General features: G+C 41.2%; 2 protein-coding genes across 4 annotated transcripts; both read left to right on the forward strand.

The window, feature by feature from the left end:
- The first annotated feature begins 13,484 nt into the window (after positions 1-13,484).
- Positions 13,485-16,660, forward strand: gar1 (GAR1 homolog, ribonucleoprotein). 3 transcript variants are annotated; one of them, XM_083559862.1, is made up of 8 exons: positions 13,485-13,637; positions 13,981-14,119; positions 14,153-14,209; positions 14,354-14,508; positions 14,615-14,674; positions 15,753-15,867; positions 15,992-16,105; positions 16,309-16,660. In XM_083559862.1, exons 2-8 carry the CDS (start codon positions 13,996-13,998, stop codon positions 16,317-16,319), a joined length of 636 nt encoding a protein of 211 aa, XP_083415988.1. In that variant the 5' UTR covers positions 13,485-13,637; positions 13,981-13,995; the 3' UTR covers positions 16,320-16,660. The 3 variants fall into 3 exon arrangements, with proteins under 3 accessions (XP_083415988.1, XP_083415986.1, XP_083415987.1); XM_083559860.1 differs by having other exon boundaries at positions 13,981-14,209; XM_083559861.1 differs by having other exon boundaries at positions 13,981-14,209; positions 16,004-16,105.
- Positions 16,661-19,435: 2,775 nt separating this feature from the next.
- adh5 (alcohol dehydrogenase 5) lies at positions 19,436-23,722 on the forward strand. The gene is made up of 9 exons (XM_083559814.1): positions 19,436-19,570; positions 19,960-20,061; positions 20,808-20,949; positions 21,212-21,299; positions 21,842-22,061; positions 22,146-22,406; positions 22,495-22,630; positions 23,304-23,442; positions 23,533-23,722. The coding sequence occupies exons 1-9, from the start codon at positions 19,553-19,555 to the stop codon at positions 23,555-23,557; spliced, it is 1,131 nt and encodes a 376-aa protein (XP_083415940.1). The 5' UTR covers positions 19,436-19,552; the 3' UTR covers positions 23,558-23,722.
- Positions 23,723-25,065: the final 1,343 nt, after the last annotated feature.

Genomic DNA, 25,065 nt, shown 5'->3' on the forward strand with positions numbered 1-25,065 from the left:
GTTTATCCCTAATGAGCGAGCCAGTGGTGATGGTGAGGAGGGAAAAACACTTTGAAACAATATAAAAAAAGAAACCTTGAAAGGAACCAGACTCAAAAGGGAATCTGGAGGACACTGAATGTCCATTCATTATAGTTCCATAATAGGCTATAGTTCATTCACTGGCAGACACTTCAGAGCAAAACTACGCATGGCAATTATAGTGATTTAGCTAATTGTTCATATTAATTACAGTCCAAAGTCATCATCATGGTTCTTGTGTCTCATGTATCTATAATATCTTCACAGTAGCCTTCATGGTTTTGATGTGGAGCCATCCTTAGCATCAGCGAGTGTTTTACAATTTATGAGAAGTCTAGAATCAGAGCATTAGGATAGATAGATAGATAGATAGATAGATAGATAGATAGATAGATAGATAGATAGATAGATAGATAGATAGATAGATAGATAGATAGATAGATAGATAGATAGATAGATAGATAGATAGATAGATAGAACTTTATTGTCATTGCATAGTACAGGTACAAAGCAACGAAATGCAGTTTGGCAAAGTGCAAAATGTAGCAGTCGTGCAAAAGTGCATATAAATATCTACCATATTTACAGCAAGTGGTATATATGAAAGTATATACAGTGAATAAATATAAAGGCTATTTCAGTGCAGAGATGTGTGGACATTCAGGAGTACAGTGAATAAATATGAAGGCATACAGTAATTAAGAAAAATGTGCAGAAATGAAAGGTTACAGATCACAAGATTATGGCATTAAGGAGTAGCAAACTGAATAAACAGTCTACTATATATAAAAAAAATATATATATATAAATATATACACATACATTATATACACAAATGAATGTGAAATGTTGGGCAGAATGTACAGTAATGATAAAGATACATACAGATATAAAAAGTGCACTCTTAATGTAATTAAGAGTGAAAAAGATATAATATGTAGTATGTACATGTATTGTACAGAGGTTATATATAGTGTTTTGTTTGTGTTTGTTTTGTAGTGATTAGCGGTGTAGTGTAGAGTTCAGTAATGTGATGGTGGATGGAAAAAAAGCTGTCCCTGAACCTGCTGGTTCTGATGGGTAAGTTCCTGTATCTCCTTCGTGATGGAAGGAGGTTAAACAGTTTATGACTGGGATGTGAAGAGTCCTTGATGATGTTGTGAGCTCAGCGCAGACATCTGCTGTGGTGAAGGTGTTCAATGGCAGGTAGTTGGGTGCCAGTGATGCGTTGGGCGGTTTTGACCACCCTTTGCAGTGCTTTACGTTCACACACAGTGGAGCCTCCGTACCATACAGTGATGGAGTTGGTCAGGATGCTTCTAATGATGCAGCGGTAAAAATTCGTTAAAATCCCCGGGGACGGATGAGATTTCTTGAAACTTCTCAAGAAGTACAGGCGTTGTTGTGCTTTTTTTTACCAGAGCTGACGTGTTCTGCTGCCAGGACAGATCCTAAGAGATGTGAACTCCCAGGAACTTAAAGCTGGAGACTTGCTCTACCTCTGTTTCATTGATGTTGACTGGTAAATGTCTCCCGCTGTTGGATTTCTGAAATGTCCACAATGAGCTCTTTGGTCTTTGTGGCGTTAAGGGACAGATTGTTGGTGGCACACCACACTGTCAGGCTTCAGATCTCTTCCCTGTAGGCCGATTCGTCGTTGTTTTCGATCTGGCCGACCACGGTGGTGTCATCCGCATACTTGATTAAGATGTTGGAGTTATACAGAGGAGCACAATCGTGGGTGAACAGGGAGTAGAGCAGTGGGCTCAGAACAAAGCCTTGCGGTATGCCAGTGTTCAGAATGAGGGTTGAGGATACCTGGTTTCCCAACCTGACAGATTGAGGTCTGTTGGTGAGAAAGTCCAGAATCCATCTGCAAGTGGAGGTGCAGATACCCAGTTCACTGAGCTTAGTGAACAGTACAGTGTATTAAATGCAGAGACTGTATTGAATGCAGAGCTAAAGTCAATTAACAGCATACTGATGTACGTGTTGCTTTTATCCAGGTGGGTGAGCGCTGAATAAAGAGCTGTGGAAACTGCATCCTCTGTTGACCTGTTTGGGCGATAGGCAAACTGGTATGGGTCCAGTGTAGGTGGTAGGCCCGCAGTGAGGTGATTCATTACCAGTTTCTCAAAGCACTTCATAGCAATGGGGGTGAGTGCAACCGGGCGAAAGTTATTCAGGCATTTAGCAGCTGAGTGCTTAGGCACTGGTACGATAGTAGTGGTCTTCAGGCATGTTGGTACCGTGGCTTGGGCCAGTGACAGGTTGAAAATGTCAGTAAAAACCTGTGCCAGTTGTCCAGCGCATGCTCTGAGAACACGTCCCGGTATGCCATCCGGGCCAGCTGCCTTGTGTGCATCCACTCTGCTAAACACTGAATAGACGTCCATTGTTGAGATTGAAAGTGGGCTGTAAGCAGTAGCAGAGTCCGTGGTTGGTGTAAAATGTCCTGTGCTTTGGTCAAATGTCCGGTGTTCGGGCGATTTCCCGAGGGAGTTCAAAGTCCGTTGAAAGTCCGTATCTGTGAGTGTTGCCGATGTCTAGTAATGCTTGTCGGCTGTATGAGATGTGTGCAAGCCTGTTCTGCGTGGATAAACTTGCTGTTGATGGAGAAATTGCTACTAAATCGCAAAATCTGGAGAGACGCTGGGCCTCGCGTTGTGCAAGCGCCGCTATCTTCATAAAATGGCAGATGGATCTTCGTCACTATGTTTTCCGTATGAGGTGGTATCAAAAAGTTTGGAGACTAATAGTGTAACTGGTGCCATTCCGAACACGTGTGTTCCCATGTCTGCGATTTTATCACGGACAGCAAGTTAGAATAAAAAAAACGTGAAGTCTGCATGAAACTCAGCAAATCTGTCACACGTACGTTTGACGTACGGCGACGCTGCAACGTCATGAAGATCGTTGGAGATGATCCCACTTCCGCACCCACCCTATTCGCCAGATTTGCGGACTTTGCCCTCTTCCCGAAGATGAAGCTCAAAGGTCGCCATTTTGACACTTTTGCGAAGATCCGTCACGAATCACAGAAGGTGCTTGACACGCTTCCAGGACGTGTTCCAGAAGTGGCAGGAACTCTGGGAGTGCTGTACTGCTGTGCAAGGGGACTGTTTTGAAGGTGATAGCGTGTAAACATTGAGGAATATAGTACTTTCTTATAAACACAGCGAGTCTCCAAACTTTTTTAACCACCTCGTAGCTGTGCTTTCAGTTTCATGTCTTCCTCTCATTAGTTAGTATTCATTAATTAGGGATGTCGTGGAGCAGCTCTGTTTAAGATGGTTCACTTCCTGGGATGCTAGCAATTAACTCATACTGAGTTTCCATGTACCTGAGCCATGAATTACGCCTTCAACTCAAGAGCAGGGTTTAGCTGTTAGCAAACCAGTTGCTATGATGCTCTAGAGTCTCAGTGCTCAGTCTCTCGCCATCTCGGTTTCATCTCTCTGTTGCTTCACGTGAACAATTTGTGACACAATTCACGACTAGTGGAATCAAGCTGATGCTTCTCTTCACACTTCTCAAGTCAGCAAAAACCACAGGATGTTTAATTAGGCTACTTTTATAGCAGGAAGATACAGTAGATCCTCCACATGGGACTTTTACCAGGCCTGTAAGGATCATTATCCGTGACACACATCCAGACCGGGTCATTTCCTGCGATTAGCATCACAGGATTTTTGCATTTATTTTTGAAATCAGGCGATTGTTTGAGAGGAAAATAAAAAAGTTTTTACCGCTTTACCCAGCACAGGGCCCATTGGGACGCATTAGCATTCACGGTACAAATCCGATTTGACCGTGTGTGTCCCGGACTGATCGAATCACGGCGTGTCTCAGTGATGAATTTGACCCTGTTCGCACCTTTCGTTAAGGCTGTCTGCTTCTAATTGTGTCATCCCATACAGATGTTAATAACGAGGCTTCCGCGCATTATTCTAAGCGCTAATCACAGCTCCGGTGTCTCGTTTATACCTCAAAGCCTGAATACATTCAGTACTTAATGCACTTTTAAAGCTTCTCTGTCTCTCACACAGTGGCGGTTTTACACCACTCTGTGTTCGTCTCAAACCCCCGTGGCCTCGCTCACCTGCTCTACGATCCTGTCCAAACACATTTTACAGCCTTTCTGCTACAAGAAAGGAAGGCTCTGTGACCCCAGATTTCTCATGATGCTGCTCGCAGGAAGAATAAACTCTTAGCTCTCGCTCATTAAAGCTGATTTGGGATTATTTACATGCCATCGGGAAGCAGAGTAAACACGATTAGCCCGGGCTATATAGCGCGGTCAATATTTTCATAGGCAAAGTCTAATTAATAAAACATAACAGACAATATAACGACTGTGGTTTCAGCATCAAACAATTTGAAAACCCTGGTTTTTGGAGTGGAACATGAAGAAACACTGACCCCTGGTGATGCATTGTGGAGAATCAGTGACTATCAGGTGATCACAACTGAAACGTACGTATTTTATTTGTACGCATTTCCATACTGTCGTGTTTTTTTCCTACAATTAATTAGTTTAGCTCCACCCATAGCTAAAAAAAAACAGTGGCTAAGCCCCGCCCTGTTTTTTCTTTAAATATTTAAATGTTTTCATTGAAGATGCAGTTCACTTCGCAGACAGTAGGGGTCTCTAGATTATTTCCTTGTACAATAATTGTGTTAATAAATATAAATGGAAATTTCTGAATAAAATCCATATTCTGACTTGATGTTGTTTCATTGAGATGTTTAAAATGTTGACATTGCAATATTAAAATACTACATTATTTAAGTTGTGAATGTTTACAGGTTTATAGTAATACGGTATACAGCAGAGGAAGACATGTGTTATTGAAAAGCCAAAAACAAATTATTTGTGAGGTTTTATTTAGTAAAACACAAATCAGATTGTGAACATCAACACTGCATTAACCAACAACACAACGGCGTCTTCAACACGCCACAAACAAGTCAGTCAAAAAGAAATAAAAGACGAAGTAGTAAAGCAAACTTTCAAAAATGGATTTTTAATTAACAAATAAAATGACAGTATCTGTAGAAGAACTTAGTTTTTTTTGGACAAATAGGTAAAGTTTAAGTTTATTTCTGTAGCACTTTTTTACAATGGACGTTGTCTCAAAGCAGCTTTACAGAACTTTAGAATGAAAGTGAATTATGTGTATTTATTTGATGATGACTTCCCGTGGGCTCACCACCTACAGGAGGGACCGTAAGGGACCGGTGCTGAGAGGATTGGGCAGCAGTTCGAAGGCGGGGGCCTTGACAGCCCAATCCCTGGACACGGAGAAGTGTCTAGGGAATCTGCTTAGACTGCTGCCCCCGCGACCCAAATTACGGATAAGCGGGAGAAGATGATGATGATGATGATGATTTGATGATGAAGCCTTCGGCGACTGTGGCAAGGAAAAACTTCCTAGATGAATGAGGAAGAAACCTTAAAAAATGAAGAGGAACCAGACTCAAATACATTTACTGACTGTGATTTGGTGTTTTTCAAAGTTTTTGGAATAAATTTCCTTTTTGGACTGAAAATGAGGCAGTGCTAAAAAAGTGCAGTATGTAATTGGTAACATTCACTGTTTATTAAAATATATTGGAGTAAAAAAGTACATCTTTTAAATCATAAATGTAGTTGAGCACAGAGTAAAAGTTGCTTATATCTTTGAAACTTAGTAAAACTACTAAGTAGCTGAAAAATGACTTAAGTACAGTAACGAAGTACATTTACTGGAATACTGTATGGGTGATGCTCCATATCATCTACACCTAAAAATCCTACTGATAAAAAAAATACAATCTTACAAAGAAAAACTTGTCATCATTGATTTTTATTCCCTATATATTCCCTTTGTACAGTAATACAGTGCTCCCAGTGTTCTTCTGGACCGTGTCATGGAAGTCTATTTGTCAAGCCCCTTGTGAGTTTCGCACCAGATCTCCTCAATGGTGTCAAAAACGGCGACCTTTGAGCTTCATCTTTGGTAAGTCGTAAAATCTGGTGTGAAAGTGAGATTGTTCTCCGACAATCATCATGCACGAGTTGCTGAATGGTTTCGAGATTTTCGGTAGTTGAGCTCATTGAAGGTCTTCCTGATCTCTCATAACCTTCCATTGATGTTCTTCTGCTCTTGAAGTGCGCGTGCCGCCTGAAACACCTCGAACGACTCGTTGCAACATCGGCGTATGTCAAACGTACATCATGTCAAATGTCTCTGTTGCAGATTTGTCCGGTTTCACGCAGAATTTCACGTTTGCTCTTTGTTCTAACTTGCTGTCCGGGATGAAATCGCACACGTAGGAACGCATTTGGTCAGAACAGCACCAGTTACACCGTTAGCCTCCAAAAATATGTTTTAGAGGAATAAAACTCTTCAGGTCAAGCTAACAAGATGCTCACGGTATGACATGCTTTATCAGAAAGCAGCCTGCCAGTTAATTCTTTTCATAAAAAAATCACATTCCTGCTATAATGACCACCCTAATCAGACACCAGTGTTATTTATGGACAATGGAGATGATTTGCGCTTTATATGTTCCTCATTTAAATGAGGGGTTTGTCGAGTGTTCCAGTGGAGCTTAAAGCCAAAGCTTCCAGAACCCGCTTGGAACATAACATTTTCCTGACACAATACAAAATTAATTAAGTTGCTCCCAGATCTGATGATAGCAGAGTAAAAAATATGAGGTGAAGATACACACTGAGGTAAGTTAGCAAACGGAAAGCCTGCAGATACGTCTGAGAGCTCTTTTCCGTTCACGGAGAAGAAATCAAGCCTGAGAATGAAAGTGATTTACAGACATGCTAACATCTTTCCTGGACTCGCTGACGCTCCTGTGATGAGAGCTCAAAGTATGGAGATGAAACGAAGGGAACTGGCAGCACAAAGTAACGACCGGAGAGCTGTAGTGATACAGAAACTAAAGGACCATGAAAGAGGGAGGATAAAAAGAGATGAAGAGGACTCTGGGTCGATTATGACCGTGCATACGGGAATTAAGGGTCATAAACATCTGACTAGCTCTGACTGCGGCAGTGTGGGAGGCTCTTTATACACTCAAGTGACTCCTAGCTTCGTATACACTCACACACACACACACACACACACAACCTTCAATTCACCCTGATTCACAGTGTTACTGTAAGACACACACACACACACACACACACACACAGCATTGAACTTCACAGAAAGAGGAACTATATGAAGTGGAAATACTCAAAGCACTGCTAAAGTAAATACTCTTTTCTGATTGGCTGGATGTTAACTGTTAATCCCACCTCTATTATTTCATAATACGCAATAAATCAATTCAATTCAATTTCATTAACAATCGTCTCAGAACAGCAGTATAAAGATAAAGAGGTTATAAAGTTAGAATGTATAAGTTTGTTCCTTATAATTATTGTTAATTATAAGTTTATCCCCAATTAGTGAGCCAGTGGTGACTGTGGTAAAGGAAAAACTTTATGATGAAGAAACTTTGAGATTTTTAAACTTTTATAGTTCCATCAATGTCGAGGAGCTGTCCCGTATTTGGTGCTGAAATTAGAACTGAGCACATTGTAGCAGACTTACATGTGTGTGCTGGAAATGTTCCCCTCTGTCAACTTATCAAGGAGTCCACCGCTTCAGAGAGTCAAGATCCACTCAGAACGTTCTCCAGAACGACTAACGACAGCAGGTATATTTGTCACAATCAGAAATGCAGTTCTCCAACTTCATGCCGCTCAAACCAGAAGGCTCAGCTATTGAAGAAAAGGCACGTTGAAGTTTCAAATGACACGTTAAACTTCAAACGAGCTTCAACATGCCGAACGTTGGCTTCATAGTAATGTGCTTTTATATGAGTCAACTGTAGAAACACTGGCAGTCTTTATAAAAAAAAAAAAAAAGGAAGTATTTTAGTCATAAAAGAAAATATTAAAAATAAAAAGAAATTCTGAACTTTTGTCATACCACAATGCCAGTATAGAAGTTGGGGCTCTCCGTTGTTCATGCAGTGAAGTATGAGACATTTTAAAAGTTAATGACAAACAGCATCAGGAAAGCATTTCCTCATTTGTATTACTTTATCTAACCACACACAGGAGACCGTATCTCCTCTGACAAGGACGCTCGCTCTCCGGTAATCAATAGCGACATCGCTTCATCATTAAAACTTCATAGCGTACTGCAGCAGTGACCAGCATGTGTGTGATCCAGCTAAACACCAAGCAGCCATTAAAAATGAACGAAGCCCTGGTCAGACCAAAACAAGCCGAGTGCTAAAAGTTTGATGCGATGTGTAAAAGGCGGACTGGCGGAGAGAACAGAGAGCAGAAGAGAAGCGCTATTATCCAGAGTGACCTGTAGAAAAGCAGTGGGTGTTTGAAGAGTGTGTTTCATCCTCTGCGGTAAAGAAAGCACACATTCCAACCAGACTGAGTGAGAGAAGGCTGGATCAGGAGGGTAAAAGAAACGGCCATCTGTGCTCACACTCACGCTTCCTGTTTAAACACGGCAAAATGTGACCGACGTTTACCTCGTCTGAGTGAATCTGTGTATGTTATTTGTGTGAGAGCTGCCAGTATTCTGACTATCAGGATTCTCTAATAATAAAAGCTCTGGAGGATTTCATACAAACAGTAATAAAATGTACTTAATTAAATGTGAAGTTTGGTTGATGAGAATGTGACTATGCTCAGGAAACATTCTCGAGTTGAATATTACATATAAAATAAATGTGGAGTTAATCGATACTTCCAAGCCAAAAACTAAAACTGAAGACACACCTCCTTCACTAGACTGACAGGTACAGAGGCCACACCTCCTTCAGTGAGACTAAAGGACACAGATGCCACACCCACTTCACTGGGAATGCAGGTACAGAGGCCACACCTCCTTCATCGAGAGGAAAAGATTTAGAAACCACATCTCCTCTATTGAGACTAAAGCACACAGAGGCCACACCCACTTCACTGGGAATGACAGGTACAGAGGCCACACCTTCTTCACTGAGACTGACAGGTACAGAGGCCACACCTCCTTTAGTGAGACTAAAGCATACAGAGGCCATGCCCACTTCACTGAGAATTACATGCACAGAGGCCACGCCCCCTTAATTGAGAGGAAAAGGTTTAGAAACCACACCTACTTTACTAAGACTAAAGCACACAGAGGTCATGCCCACTTCGCTGAGAATGACAGGTACAGAGGCCACACCTCTTTTATTGAGACTGACTGGTTTAGAGGCCACACCTACTTCAGTGAGAATTACAGGTGCAAAGGCCACACCTCCTTCACTTAAAATTACAGGTACAGAAGCCACACCTACTACAATGAGACTGACAGGTACAGAGGCCACACCTACTTTACACCTCCTAAAAATTATACATAGAGGCCGTGCACAATAAGATGAACATTTACAATATTATATATACACATACATACACGTGCGCTTCAAAACCCTGAGCTGACTGCATATGTATAAACATGCGACTCTTCTCAGAGACTGAGCAGACTTGAACTCACACTAAGGCTCTGTTTTCCAGACGCTGCAGTTATTTTGACTAAATTGCATCTGCACCATCAAAGGAAGACAAACAAGAATCCGTCTCTTCCTCGCCCTTTTATTTCCCTCGTCATTTACCCAAACGTTTCAGACACCGATGACACGCAACGCGGCTCTAACTAACCATCAGAAGTCCTGCCGAGGAGAATTCCCTCAACCTGTCAGGTAGTGTATTCAACACACACACACACACACACACACATCAATCTGCAGGCCTTGCTGCCTGCCGTGTGTGAATAGAAACACTGTTTTTTGGTGTTGTATTTAGTTTATAGATAATTTTAGACTGGTGCACGGCTGGAAAGATCAATGTTCAGAATAATGAGACGTCTGGACCACAACACGCTTCCTGTTTTTCCTGCAACCTGAGATAGAAAACACGCAAACAAAATAAACGCACAATGTCAGGCCTTTAAGGCTGAAGTGATAAAGCCTATTTTATACGTCATACACAGGACAGGCAGTTGAGCAACGGTTTCTACGTCAGGGAAGTTCAGAATCAGAATCAGGTTTATTGGCCAAGTGTGTTAAAAATACAGACAATATGAGACAGTATATTGTTAAGTCAGTATAAGTTACGTGTATTCAGAGTCGTGTTATGCACTGGGTTCAGTAGGGTTTCTGAGCTTCCTGTTTAAATCACCAGCAGGTAGCTCTCGGCTCCCAGAGCACCAGATTATTGTACTGATTAGTTCACTAGATCTAATATTAAAGCTTTTAGGTCCATATATAGTGACCTATGAATGTGATATGTAGACTTTAAGTTGACTATATAGTGCACTAGATACAAAAATGCCTCTTTCTGTCTATGTAGGCAAAAAAATTAGCACTTTTCTGGCTAATGAGCTACTTAGCGTGTATGTGTGTAATTACGTGACAGAGGAAATGTACATACACCAGCAGGGGAATTTTTAACGCTTTACGGATTTGTAACGCAGTACAAGTACAGAAGTGTGAGTGTTAGAACCCGATCGATATTTAATTTACTTTCAGCAGTCAGCAGCAATTAACAGGCCTTTTCCCCCACATTAGCATCCTCGGAGGCCACGGCACCTCTTTTAGCCCTAATCTGACTGACCGTCGTGACAATCACGGATTAGTGAACACGGAAATCGATGTGGCACTGTGTAGGAGCGGCTCCTGATTCACACGGTCCGTGACTCCAACCGGAACACTGGTAAATAATCAGGGTTCATTACCTGCACCTGGAGTCAAACATGCGGATGATACACTCTGACCTGATGCTTTACAGCAAACACACTGATCAGTGTTATGTTCATAGAGAACGTGTTTATTCTAGGAAAGTGTGATGTTTCCATACAATGTCAGATGGTCACAGCCACACACATATACAGTATATGAAGGCAAGGCCTATGTACAGTATAGTGTATGTAAACAAAGCTTATATACGCTATATACAGTACAGACCAAAAGTTTGGACACACCTTTTCATTCAAAGAGTTTTCTTTATTTTCATGACTATGAAAATTGTAGAGTCACACTGAAGGCATCAAGGGCTATTTGACCAAGAAGGAGAGTGATGGGGTGCTGCACCAGATGACCTGGCCTCCACAGTCACCGGACCTGAACCCAATCGAGATGGTTTAGGGGTGAGCTGGACCGCAGAGTGAAGGCAAAAGGGCCAACAAGTGCCAAGCATCTCTCGGGGAACTCCTTCAAGACTGTTGGAAGACCATTTCAGGTGACTACCTCTTGAAGCTCATCAAGAGAATGCCAAGAGTGTGCAAAGCAGTAATCAAAGCAAAAGGTGGCTACTTTGAAGAACCTACAATATGACATTTTTCAGTTGTTTCACACTTTTTTGTTATGTATATAATTCCATATATAATTCCACATGTGTTAATTCATAGTTTTGATGCCTTCAGTGTGAATCTACAATTTTCATAGTCATGAAAATAAAGAAAACTCTTTGAATGTGAAGGTGTGTCCAAAGCTTTGGTCTGTACTGTATCTACAAATCCTGTACACACACTATACTATACAGTGCAGCTGAGAGGTTTTTATAGCGCTTCACTTTTTCAACACTTTTACAGCCGCGTTCCTGAATGGATAAAATCCATGAAGAGTGTGTCCACCACTTAATATGTTCCTGAGGGAACTCAGATTTTGTTCTGCAAGTAAAAACGATTGCATTTGTTACGATTTTCGGTACGATTTTTTTTGGACATTTGGGTACGAATCCATGCACCGTTACGCCCCTAATACATACATACACATATATATATATATATATATATATATATATATATATATATATATATATATATATATATACAGTATATATGACATTTCTCTGTGGTAGTGTTTATGTGACACACACAAGCCTCCTTCTTTCTTACTTAATTATTTCCATGAACTTTGGTCCTCCACCGATGATGTTATGAGAGAAAAGAGCACTTGGAGTCTATTCGGTTTATTTTAATCCACTTTTACTGGCTGCTTTTACTTTACTGTTTATATTTTATTCTGTAAAACAGCAGTCCACCCACAGCCTACAACTTTCCTCCAAAGGGAGCGATAATTCGAGTCCAACGTTCACAGCTAGGATTTAGTGAACTCCATTTAGCATTAGTCATGGAGTGTGGATTTATTCTCTACAAGACTGAAGGGGAACATTGAAGGCATATGAAGGTATTTGTGGTGCAGGATCCACAACATGGGGTAATAACCTAGAGCAGGCTCTACTATTACACTGTGTTCAGGTCTCTATCTGACTCTCGGTGTGTGTGTGTGTGTGTGTGTGTGTGTGTGTGTGTGTGTGTGTGTGTGTGTGTGTGTGTGTGTGTGTGTGTATGCTCTGCAGACTCGTGTTCCCACGCACTATGCTGACAGTTGCCAGAGGCGTTAAGGGAAAGCTAGAGGATAAAAAATAGAGAAGAAGTAGTAGAAGAGGAAGATCAGAGGAAGAGGAAGGAACTCGGCTGCTATTTAAAGATATCGGCCTTCCCCATGTGCGGACCCTGCAGAGCTGAGCAGATCAGATCCCCTGATCAGAATCCAAATGCAGCTGGAGCAGCTGCTTCCTTCTCTAGGAGGAAACAAGTGAAATATACATGCCATGCTCAGCTTTACCAGGACATGGATTTGTACTGCCCCCTGGTGGTTCTTCTATTAAGCAGGCCTGAAGTACATTTGCATTTGTCAATGTACACAAAGAGCTTAGAGACAGACAGCGTCCAAAGATATGTGGACACACGAGCAGTGATCATCCAATTTCATTCCATGCTACCAACATTCTGCAGGGAGAAGAAGAAAGAAACAAATAAAGAAAAAGAGAAAGGTGGAGAGAAAGAGGTGACAGAGGAATAGAGAAAGAAAGAAGAGTCTTTATTTGTCACATATACATTACAGCACAGTGAAATTCGTTCGCATATCCCAAGTGGATCAGAATCTGGGGTCAGAGCGCGGAGTCGGCCATTATACAGCTCCCCTGGAGCACAGAGGGTTAAGGGCCTTGCTCAAGGGCCCAAGAGTGGCAGCTTGGTGATACTGGGACTTGAACCCCCGACCTTCTGATCAGTAACCCAGCACCTTAACCACTGAGCTCCCACTCCTCAAAGAAAGAAAGAAAGAAAGAAAGAAAGAAAGAAAGAAAGAAAGAAAGAAAGAATACCACTCCTCAAAAGAAAGAAAGAAAGAAAGAAAGAAAGAAAGAAAGAAAGAAAGAAAGAAAGAAAGAAAGAAAGAAAGAAAGAAAGAAAGAAAGAAAGAAAGAATACCACTCCTCAAAAGAAAGAAAGAAAGAAAGAAAGAAAGAAAGAAAGAAAGAAAGAAAGAAAGAAAGAAAGAAAGAAAAGAAGAGAAGAGAAGAGAAGAGAAGAGAAGAGAAGAGAAGAGAAGAGAAGAGAAGAGAAGTCTGCTTTAACGACACCCACTCAGCTGACTGACTTACGGTAGCTGGCTCGTTTTTACGACAGTGCTCCTTTCCGGCACGTATGGCCGCGTGGGTTCTCCAGCAGCGTGTAAACTGAGCGCAGCGCCGTTAATACAGAAAGGACTTCTCCTTCTTCTTTATTTATTTGGTCTGTGTTCTGTCATTGTTTTGTTCTCTTAAAGTTTGTGGTTACTTATTATTTGGTGTTAAAGTTTGTATATGTTGTTTAAATGTTGAAAGTATGAATGAAGATGTAGTAATGCTAGCAGGCTAAGCGCTCTGTAGAGCAGCATGAGGCTGACTGGGAGGTTGTTATTGCAGCCTTTTCTTTTTTATTTCTATTTATTCAGCTTGTTTGGTCCGTATATGATCTCGTGTGGTTTTATTTGATCTGTGTCTTTCCGGCTGTTATGATTTCAGCTGGACCTGACAATCAGGAAAACATCTGGGCACCATGAAGACCCTCATTTTCTTTTCTTTTTTCATGTCAGATTTATTGCTTGAAGATGTCTTACCGTGGAGGAGGAAGAGGAGGAGGAGGAGGATTCAGTAGAGGAGGAGGTGGTGGTGGAGGAAGAGGAGGATTTGGAGGAGGAAGAGGAGGATATGGAGGAGGAAGAGGGGGATTTGGTGGAGGAAGAGGAGGATTTGGAGGAAGAGGAGGTGGAAGAGGAGGATTTAACAGACAGCAAGATTTCGGTCCTCCAGATTATGTTGTCGGTATGAAGGATGAGGTTTCATTTCACAGGTTTCCTCTCCAGACTGTTAGATCAGTGTTTGTGTTTGCTGAACGTCTGATGACCAGAGAACACACTCAGTAACGCACTCCTCACTCGTTCACGTACTGTGTGTTTGTTTGTGTAGCTCTGGGGGAGTTCATGCACCCGTGTGAAGATGAAATCGTGTGTAAGTGTGTAACGGAGGAAAACAAGGTGCCGTACTTCAACGCTCCCGTGTACCTGGAGAACAAAGAGCAGATCGGCAAAGTGGACGAGATCTTCGGCCAGCTCCGAGACTTCGTATCCTTCAATGTTTCACTTCATGGTTTACGCGACTGAGCTTTTAAAGGTCTTCTTAAGGTTCTCTTGTGTCTTTTCAGCATGTAGTCCTTAATCACTCCTGCAGTATTTTTCAGTGAAACTGTCAGAAAACATGAAGGCGTCGTCGTTCAAGAAGTTACAGAAGGTACACGCTCATGGAGTGGATTTCTGACGCGTTTTAGTGTTTCTGTAGTTCTTAAAGCCACTTCTAACCTGCTGAACCACAAACATGGTCTGTTTCAACAAATATTTGTATTTGGAAATCCATAGAAAAAGAACAATTTATCACAATGCAACATACGTTTTTCTTTTCCATCTCCGTTTTATGTTGCTTTTTTTTTATAAATTTTTTTACTTTAAATGAACACGAGCTCAGTGATGATTTTTCTTCCAATGATTTTCTCGTTTTACATGAGTAGAGGAACATGATGGGTTTTTTATCAGTTGTATGTATTTCGATACAAACACACACCGATCAGATTCTGATCATCAGACATTGATGATCTTTTCATCATGGCACCTGTTAGTGGGTGGATTTATTTAATAGGCAGCAGGTGAACATTTTGTCCTCAAAGAAAAACAGGCGTAAGGATTTGAGTGAGTTTGATAAATTGTGATCAGTAGGTGCGTTTACACGGAGCGGTGTAATGGGTTTAAAAGTCCAATCCGAATGAAAGTTTAGTTTCCATTTCAGATCACTGAATTCCAGTAATACAACCCGCTCCCTCCAGTCCACGATACAGACCTTCTTCCACACGCTTTTGCTTCTCGGAGGAGGGACGGGGTGGGATTGAGAAGCTCCTTAGAGATGCACAGCCACTAAAAAGCTCAGTCTTCCTGCTCCGTCTTTTCCTCACACCTCCAGCAGTAGTGTGTCTACAAACTGACGCTGTTGCTCGATTAGGCGCAACAGTTTAAATGAAAATAGCGCATAAGAAATAATGGAACTTCATGTTGACAAGACAGGAATATCAAACATAAACAAACATGTTTTTCTTCTTTTCTTCTTCTCTCTTTCTCTCATCGAGCTCCAGAATTATTGTGATATTTTCAAATACTTCTACCCCCCCCCCCCCCCCCCCCAAAAAAAAAAATAAATAAATAAAATACACTTTTACCGTGGGTGCCAATACTATTGGAGCCTATTAACACTATGTTTAAGTACTTGGTTTTTTTTGTTGTTTTTTTATGGAATGTTTGATTTTCCTCTCTGTGTTCTTCAGTTCTACATCGACCCGGCGAAGCTGCTGCCTCTCCAAAGGTTCCTCCCGAGACCACCGGGTGAGAAAGGACCCCCGAGAGGAGGAAGAGGAGGGGGCAGAGGGGGAGGACGAGGAGGTATAAAAAAAACAAAAAAACAGTCATCATCCATTTACACACTGCTGCATCATATCACTTTTTTTTCTATATTCATAATTTCCTGAATATGTGTGTGTGTGTGTGTGTGTGTGTGTGTGTGTAGGTGGGTTCCGAGGAGGCCGAGGTGGTGGTGGTGGTCGTGGCGGATTCGGAGGAGGTAGAGGAGGAGGAGGGTTCAGAGGAGGAAGAGGAGGAGGAGGTGGACGTGGATTCAGAGGTGAGTGATGCCGATTGGTTGAAGCAGAGTCATGTGACCCAGTACTGTCAATACCCTGATTTTTAATTTTTTTTGTGTGTAATTGTATTTATTTTATTCTTAAAAAAGTAATTTATTTTAAAACCAGTTTAGCCTAATCTGCTCTACAGTGTGGTCTTGGTTAAACACACACACAGTTTAGTTCCTTCGTTCTCGTCCTCCAGGTGGGAGATGATGAAGAGCGTACAGTCTTTATTCCTGCCTCAGAGGAAAACGTTCACACGCCGGGACGCTGCAGACGGACCATCAGATTCCTCGCTGCTTCTCTCCGGGCAAAACCTCAGTTTTTTTTATTTCCTTTTAACGTGTATATTTTCAGCGGTGGGATTGATGCTAAATATCCGTAAGCGGAGGTGAACTTTGTATATATTTCGCCTGTGTATGAATCAGAGACGAAATCTTTACTCCTTTTATATGTATTTTGAAAGCGTTTATCATTGATCCTGCTGCAGAGAAATGAATTGTACAATAACAGCGCTGGACTGCTAGTGCTGAATAAAAACCATCTTGTTTGTACGTTTTGTCCGTTTTCAATAAATTAGCGACTTACATGTTGTATAGATGTAATATATAGATGATAATGGAACGTTAGGAATAACATTTTAAACCATGCTTTTTTGTCAAATACTGTACACTGTTTATAAAGTGACATCATGTCTAGACGAATTCACAAAGAAAACCATAGGGGGTGTGGGGGGGGGGCGTCCAAAATTTGCTGATTTTCGGAACTCATGGGGGTCTTAGAACGTAAACCCTACGAATTCAGAGGGGGTGTGTGTGTGTGTAAAAAAATCCAGTTCCTTCGGTTTTTTTGCCGTTGAGAAATTCTCTAATCTCAGTAAATTCAGATCATTCGTTTTGCAGACGTGAAAATAATTAGTGTCAATCAGAGATACGAGTGATGATGAGAAGAAAAAGAGCTGTGCGTCTGTAGATCTCACAGCGTCACCTTTCACCCATATCGGTGAGATCACCTGACCTCGTGGACTTTGTAAAAGCTCTCTGCTCTGAGAGACTTATCGTGTGTGTAGTTTTAATTATATGCTGTTTTCTTTGGTTGGTGTAACGATATAATCACTGATTCATGTTATTACAATCATTATTGGTTCTATAGCAGCTTGTGGGTTATGCTTCTTAAAACTAGCAACAACAAAAAGCTTCTGTGAAGGAATAATTGGATGGACGGATAAATATAACTTTATTTAGCATCTACAAGCAAAACACAAAGTTTAAAATAATCTGCATTAGTCAAAGCCATAAACAGAATCTAGAAGATGAGACCCATGTAAACAAAAGACCATCTGCAGGGTAATAAACAAGGGGATGAGCAAAGAAGTAAAAAAAAAAAAAAGGTCAAATATATTAAAAAATACAACACCTTCGGATCAGTGCACTGGTTATTCTTCTATAAAAACACAATAGAGTTTATTTCTTATTTAACATCTCTTTCGAAATTTGTTGATAACCAGTCAAACTCAGTTCCTCTATAGTAATAAAACTTCACTAAAGAAGAACCTTTGAAACCACAAACCAGAGTGAAACCATTAAGACTACATTTTCTCCCAAAAGTCTACTGACTCAAACACAGTGACTCTTCCCATCTTTCCAGTGTTTAGCAGTTACACTTCCCATCTTTCCTGTGTTTAACAGTGACTCATCCCATCTTCCTAGTGTTTAGCAGTCACTCTTTCCATCCTTCCAGTGTTTAGCAGTCACTCTTCCCATCTTTCCAGTGTTTAGCAGTCACTCTTTCCATCTTTCCAGTGCTTAGCAGTCACTCTTCCCATCTTCCCAGTGTTTAGCAGTCACTCTTTCCATCTTTCCAGTGCTTAGCAGTCACTCTTCCCATCTTCCCAGTGTTTAGGAGTGACCCTTCCCATCTTTCCAGTGTTTAGCAGTCGCTCTTTCCATCTTTCCAGTGTTTAGCAGTTACACTTCCCATCTTTCCTGTGTTTAACAGCGACTCATCCCATCTTCCTAGTGTTTAGCAGTCACTCTTTCCATCCTTCCAGTGTTTAGCAGTCACTCTTCCCATCTTTCCAGTGTTTAGCAGTCACTCTTTCCATCTTTCCAGTGCTTAGCAGTCACGCTTCCCATCTTCCCAGTTTTTAGCAGTCACTCTTCCCATCTTCCCAGTGTTTAGGAGTGACCCTTCCCATCTTCCCAGTGTTTAGCAGTCACTCTTTCCATCTTTCCAGTGCTTAGCAGTCACTCTTCCCATCTTTCCAGTGTTTAGCAGTCACTCTTTCCATCTTTCCAGTGCTTAGCAGTCACTCTTCCCATCTTCCCAGTGTTTAGCAGTCACTCTTCCCATCTTCCCAGTGTTTAGGAGTGACCCTTCCCATCTTTCCAGTGCTTAGCAGTCACTCTTCCCATCTTCCCAGTGTTTAGGAGTGACCCTTCCCATCTTCCCAGTGTTTAGCAGTCACTCTTTCCATCTTCCCATTGTTTAGCAGTCACTCTTCCCATCTTCCCAGTGTTTAGGAGTGACCCTTCCCATCTTCCCAGTGTTTAGCAGTCACTCTTTTCATCTTTCCAGTGTTTAGCAGTCACTCTTCCCATCTTCCCAGTGTTTAGACAAGGCCAGAATTGTTAATTTCAACATGAAATATTTATTTTTTCCTCCTTATATCATGAGAAATGCTCTGTCTCATCTAAACCAGCCACGTTGGTTCACTGCACATCCATTGGAAAACTTATAAACTGAGTAAAATCTAGGCGTAAGATATAAATTGTAAGTATTTCAGGGGAAGAGCATCACGTCAACCGCACGTGTCAAGAGCTACCCCACAGTGGGCGTGGCCCCATTTACATGAGCAGGTTTGATTGACAACCTGTTTTGCTATTAAGGAAAACGTGTTTATGTTAAATGACGAGAGAAAAATGTTTTTGATAATGGAATATTTTATAATTTGTGTACTTTTTAATTGATTTACTGCTTATTTTATTTATGCACATTTGTATTTTTTTACTTAATGGACAAACAGTGTATTTATTTAAGGTTATTATTTTAATACAAATATTATACAGTTTAAATTTGAGCAATAAACCAAAAAAATTAAATAAAATAAAAATTATTGCTCGGATTGTTGACGTCATAAGTTAATAAATAATCGTAGGCTTTTTGAATAAATAAATGAAACGAAAATGCAAAATCGTAAATCATACCGCTATGCTTTTATTCATTCAAATTTCGTTTTTATTAGCCAATAAATAATAAATGAATAAAAAATCAACCCCTACTTTCCGTTTGGAGACCAATCATAAATCACTGCGCGGCTTCAGCGATGAGAAAAGAAACTCGTCTGTGATTGGTGGAGACAAACTCAAGCTCGGTTGTGATTGGCTGGTCCGGGAACAAGTCCAGTTTTCTTAAGACACGCCCTCTTTCTTGATCAAAGCACCAACATGGAGACTGCTGGAAAAGTAAGTGAGCTTTTAAACACGAATTCACGACAGAAAATGTGGTTTCGTGCTGAATTTCACGCAGTAACGCGTTTCTAAATCTCGCTTTTACGACTTCTATCTTCTCGGATTCTTTGGAAGGTTAAAAGTCGTGATGCGGTTTTTTTTTTTTTTTTGAAGATTTTTCGGATTTGCAGCTGCAAAGTTTCAAACACACCAGAGTCACGTGCTTCTGTACAACATCAATCATTAATGAGAGATTGAATGGTCACCTTTAGATCACGTGTAGGAAAAATGTAGCCCGTGCATATGGCGTGTATAAACGTGTCAGGGCTTGTTTTACACGTATGCATGCGTTCATTCTTTAAAAAAAAAAAAAATGATATGCAATTATTATTTAATTATTTCAGGTGATCAAGTGCAAGGCTGCAGTGGCCTGGGAAGCTGGAAAGCCTTTATCAGTGGAGGAGGTGGAGGTGGCACCACCCAAAGCCCATGAAGTGAGAGTGAAGGTAACCTGCACTCCATTCACTCAGAGTGTGTGTGTGTGTGTGTGTGTGTGCGCTCTTATCCGGAGCGGCTTACAAGTATATAATTTATACAACTGAGAAGTTCCTGGTTAGGGGCCTTACTTAAGGGCCCAGTAGTGGCAGCTTGGTGGTGCTGGGATTTAAACTCATGACCTTTCAATCAGAAGTCCAAGATCTTACCCACAGAGCTACTCTCGTCTCCCCATCAGCTTCATGAGGTAGTAACCTGAAAAGATTTTCCAACTATCTTGACTTTTTTTCCCAGAGGTGTTGAGTGCTAGTTGGCTGCTTTTCCTTCACTCTCTGTTTCAACTCATCTGAACCGGTTTCAGATCTGGTGATTGTGGAGGACAGGTCATCTGATGCAGCACTCAATCATGCTGCTTCTTCGACAAAAATCTCTTTTATAACCTAAAAGTTTATATTTGAGTTGCAAAAATTTACTGCAAGATTAATTGTAAACGTATTGCAACCCGAAAATTTAGACTATTTATTGGTCACGTTTCATAAATGAGCTGCGCAAAGTTCAAAATAAAGAAATGACTAAATCCCTTAATTAAAAACATCGCCGTGGTAATTATTATTTAAACGTGTTTAGGAGACGTTATGCGAGACGTTACTATGGAAACGATTTTAGTGCATAATATTAAATCAGAATCGAGACCAAACGTTTGTGCGTTTGAAAAAATGTGTATCGGTCGTTAATGCGCCACGTGCCCCCGTTTCAGATCCACGCGACGGGCGTGTGTCACACCGACGCCTACACTCTGAGCGGCAGCGACCCCGAGGGCCTGTTTCCCGTCATCCTGGGTCACGAGGGAGGAGGAACCGTGGAGAGCGTCGGAGAGGGCGTGACCAAGTTCAAACCAGGTATTGATGTCATGTGAAGGGAATTATGGAAGGATGAATTGTTTCGGGTGTGAAAGTGCCGTGAGGAAGGTTATGAGACTGAGATTGTCATGCAAATGGGAAAGACGGTGCAGAAACGTGAACACTAGACAGCAATGGGATGAATCTCTGGAGTGGGATTGTCTAAAATCGAATGATGTTGGATAGGAAAAGGAACAAGCAGATTTTTTCCTGGATGCAGAAGTTCTGTTACAGTTTTAACTTTGTTTTTTTTATTGTTTAGGAGACACTGTGGTTCCACTGTACATCCCACAATGTGGAGAATGCAAGTTCTGCAAAAACCCGAAGACCAACCTGTGCCAGAAAATCAGGTTTGTGCTTTTGTGTTGTTTTTATTAAGAATGAATATCCTGTTTACAAAAAAACTAACCTTAATTTCAATACATGAACACAATACTTACTCATGTACACGCTCGTGGAGGTCGCCCCCTAGTGGATTTAGCAAATACTGACACCTAGGTTGAATTGCAGTTCCCGATAACCGAATAATCATTATTGAATTTAAATTTAATTTGATAACAGAGAAAAAAATCTGAATTATGTATTAAAAAGAATTATGTAATGAGTAATGAATAAAAATATAAAACTTCGTCCAGCGCGTAGTCTCGCGTGTTAAAACAGCACGTGGTGGCAGTGATTCGCCTCTAGAGGCCGCTCTCGTAATGCCAGCGGAACAGAAGCCGGAAAAACTATGGATTTTTTTTTTTTTCTGGTGTTCCAACAATCGATCAAGACATGTGGTCAAGCATAAATATGACCCTCTACATGTCAGTTAGTTTTATTTTGTAGGACTGGAAACGGATGTACTGGCCAAGGTGCTGATGGAGGTTTACTTGTTTGTTTTTTGTCTCAGGGTGACCCAGGGGCAGGGTCTGATGCCCGATAAGACCACCAGGTTCACCTGTAAAGGTAAATCCATCTTCCACTTTATGGGCACCAGCACATTTAGCGAGTACACGGTGGTGGCTGATATCTCTCTGACTAAAGTGGATGAACGCGCACCGCTCGATAAAGTGTGTCTGCTCGGGTGTGGGATCTCGACAGGGTATGGAGCTGCGCTGAACACTGCTAAGGTGTGCTGATTATCTCGGTGTTTGCTGAACACACACATACAGTACACCGGCTGGAGGAACTGGATATGTTTCCTCTCTGCGCAGGTCGAGCCCGGATCTGTGTGCGCGGTGTTCGGTTTGGGAGCCGTCGGTCTCGCCGCCATCATGGGCTGTAAAGCCGCCGGAGCCTCCCGGATCATCGGCGTGGACATCAACCCAGAAAAGTTCGAAGTCGGCAAGAAATTCGGCACCACCGAGTGCGTGAACCCGAAAGACCACAGCAAACCCATTCAGGAAGTGCTGATGGAGATGACTGATGGAGGCGTGGACTACAGCTTCGAGTGCATCGGCAACGTCGCCATCATGGTGCGCGTCCATAGCTACATTTTATAAATATATAACTTATAAATGATTATAAAACTTTCATGAATTTAAATGTGTGCGTGTTTGACAGCGTGCCGCTCTGGAGGCGTGTCATAAGGGCTGGGGGACGAGCGTGATCATCGGCGTGGCCGGCGCGGGTCAGGAGATCTCCACTCGGCCGTTCCAGCTCATCGTAGGACGCACGTGGAAGGGAACTGCTTTCGGAGGTGGGGAGTCCGAGACCCTCACAGCACCCGAGTAAAACAAAAGGGTTTCAGCTTTTGTCTAAAAATTAGTGAGTGGCGCCAAATGACAGATTTACTCTGTTGTGGAGAATTCGGGTGATTTTAGGTCTTCCAGAATTATAACTCAAAAAATATGACAATGGTCTTTTACAGTTTTTAGCTGAAATAGTATAACACATGTGAATTTGGACTGACACTTTTTATTTTTATTTTATGTGCATATATGTTAAGAAGCCGACGACTTCTTTCTTTGGGGTTATTGGTATTTTTGGTGTTATTGCTCTACTGGTGTCATTTGCGTTAGAGGTGGCCTGAAATAAATATATTAATAAATAGAATTATGTATTTAATAAAAAAATTATCCAAATAGAACACCCCTCCTGCAGCAAAAAAAACCCAGCATGTGGTGTCAGTAATTCACCTCTAGAGGCCGCTCTTGTAATGACAGTAGACTAGAAGCCCGAAAAACTATCGGTATGGATTTTTGCGGATGGCGATGGTTCCAACAATCAACTTTCGGTGACAATCAGCAAAAAAAAAAAAAAAAAATATTAATCGGTTAACCACTAATTTATTATTAGTGTAGTTTGTGCTATTGGTGTCATTAGAGTCAGTAAAGAAACCTACAGAAATGTCCATCTTGAAATCATTCCAGGTTGGAAGAGCGTCGAGAGCGTCCCTAAACTGGTGGAAGACTACATGAACAAGAAACTGATGGTGGACGAGTTTGTGACCCACACGCTGCCCTTCGATCAGATCAACGAAGCCTTCGACCTCATGCATGCTGGAAAGAGGTTTGACTTTCACTTGAGTTCTGAAGATTTTTTTGTATTTTTTTTTCTATTTACGATCCGCATTTTTTTTTCCCTCTGTGTCTCCGCCAGCATCCGAGCCGTCCTGACCTTCTGAAGACCCGCTCGAGCTCCTCTATCAAACTTGGATCATTAATTAATGTCTGGCACTTAGAAATAACTCGAGCACTTACAGTTCAGATCCTGATCTCAGAGTTCATGATTGTTGCACATTAAAGTGGCTTTAAAAAAAAGATCAATAAACTGATCATTACATGGTTTACACAGTGTGTACACACCTGGTTTGATGTTTGACTCAAATACATACACACACACACACACACACACCTGTTGATTTGTCTTTTGTTCAGCATTGCAGGCATTAAGTCTTCTGTAATATCAAGTTTTACTTAGAAGTAGATGAAAATATTTTAAATAAATACTGTATATTATGAAGGCATCATGTTCTTCTGAAAGTCAATCAATGAACTGCAGCCCCACAGTACCAGCAGCACTCATGCAGCCCCAGATCTTGATGCTACCACCACCCTGCCTAACTGTAGGTAGGTAAGACAACGTTTTCTTGGTTCTCCTCACCAGAACGTCACCACACCATCTGAGCCAAACACGTTTATTTTAGGGTTCATGGTGCCTAAGGAATGTAGTTTCATTTCACTGTACTGCATCAGCTATATATTATTGAAATGACAAAAGCTTCTTGACTTGAGTCTCATCAGACCTCAGGACATGGTTTCAGTAATCCATGCTCTTGGGCAGGTCGTCTTCTGATTGCATGCTTTCTCGTGAGAGATTCTGAAGAGGATCTTTTTGCTTTTGCAACTTCTAAAGCAACGCTGCAGCACTCATGAGTCTCATGATGTTTCATGAGATGCCTCATGTAAAAAAAACTTGAGAAAAAGCAGGTTCTGCACCTGACGCACAGCACGAGGACTCGACTTCTTTGATGGACCCTTGTGAGGTCTGTTCTGAGTGGAACCTGTTTTAGAAAACCTCTGTATAAACCTGAACACTCAACTGAAACTCAGTTTCAGGATGATACTGATCTTATAATTGCCTCGGCATCTTTGTGGGAGTCTTTACCATGAGGTCCATGTTGAACATGCAGTGGTCAGTAAAATTTTAACTGCTCTAATACAAGATACACACATTTGTATGGTTCTGTAGAGCAGACAAGCACATGAACATCATGAATGATCATGTGGCTTTGCATGGTTAAGTGACATACAACTGTTATTACTTATGGTGTACTTATTTTTGTTGCCAGCTATTTAGACTAGACTAGATAGATAGATAGATAGATAGATAGATAGATAGATAGATAGATAGATAGATATAATATAGAGCCTTAGACCTCTTTGGAAATATTGTTCCTCCCAAATCAGCATTACAGAAGTGGATTATAAAGTGGCAAGAAAAAACTCCCTGAGACATCATAAGGAAGAAACTTCATGAACCCAAACTCATAAACACGATAATAATAATTTTGGTCTTTTAAAAATGTTAAGCGTTTTTTTTTTGTTTTGTTTTTTCACGTTAACACGTTTCCCCCACTGTTCTTTTCGTTCCATTCAAATTTGTAGTACATTATTTATAGACTTAAATTTC

Source organism: Silurus aristotelis, assembly GCF_946808225.1.
Source record: "Silurus aristotelis genome assembly, chromosome: 14".
NCBI classification, from domain to species: Eukaryota; Metazoa; Chordata; class Actinopteri; order Siluriformes; family Siluridae; genus Silurus; species Silurus aristotelis.

Bases quoted from the DNA above. Each gene is read 5' to 3' on its own strand.
- adh5 (XM_083559814.1), top strand. The intron at 20,950-21,211 runs GTATTGATGTCA...TTTATTGTTTAG, and splicing joins CGTGACCAAGTTCAAACCAG to GAGACACTGTGGTTCCACTG. The intron at 23,443-23,532 runs GTTTGACTTTCA...TGTCTCCGCCAG, and splicing joins CTCATGCATGCTGGAAAGAG to CATCCGAGCCGTCCTGACCT.
- gar1 (XM_083559860.1), top strand. From the start codon at position 13,996: ATGTCTTACCGTGGAGGAGGAAGAGGAGGAGGAGGAGGATTCAGTAGA. The intron at 14,509-14,614 runs GTATCCTTCAAT...TCACTCCTGCAG, and splicing joins TCGGCCAGCTCCGAGACTTC to TATTTTTCAGTGAAACTGTC. The intron at 14,675-15,752 runs GTACACGCTCAT...TGTGTTCTTCAG, and splicing joins CGTTCAAGAAGTTACAGAAG to TTCTACATCGACCCGGCGAA.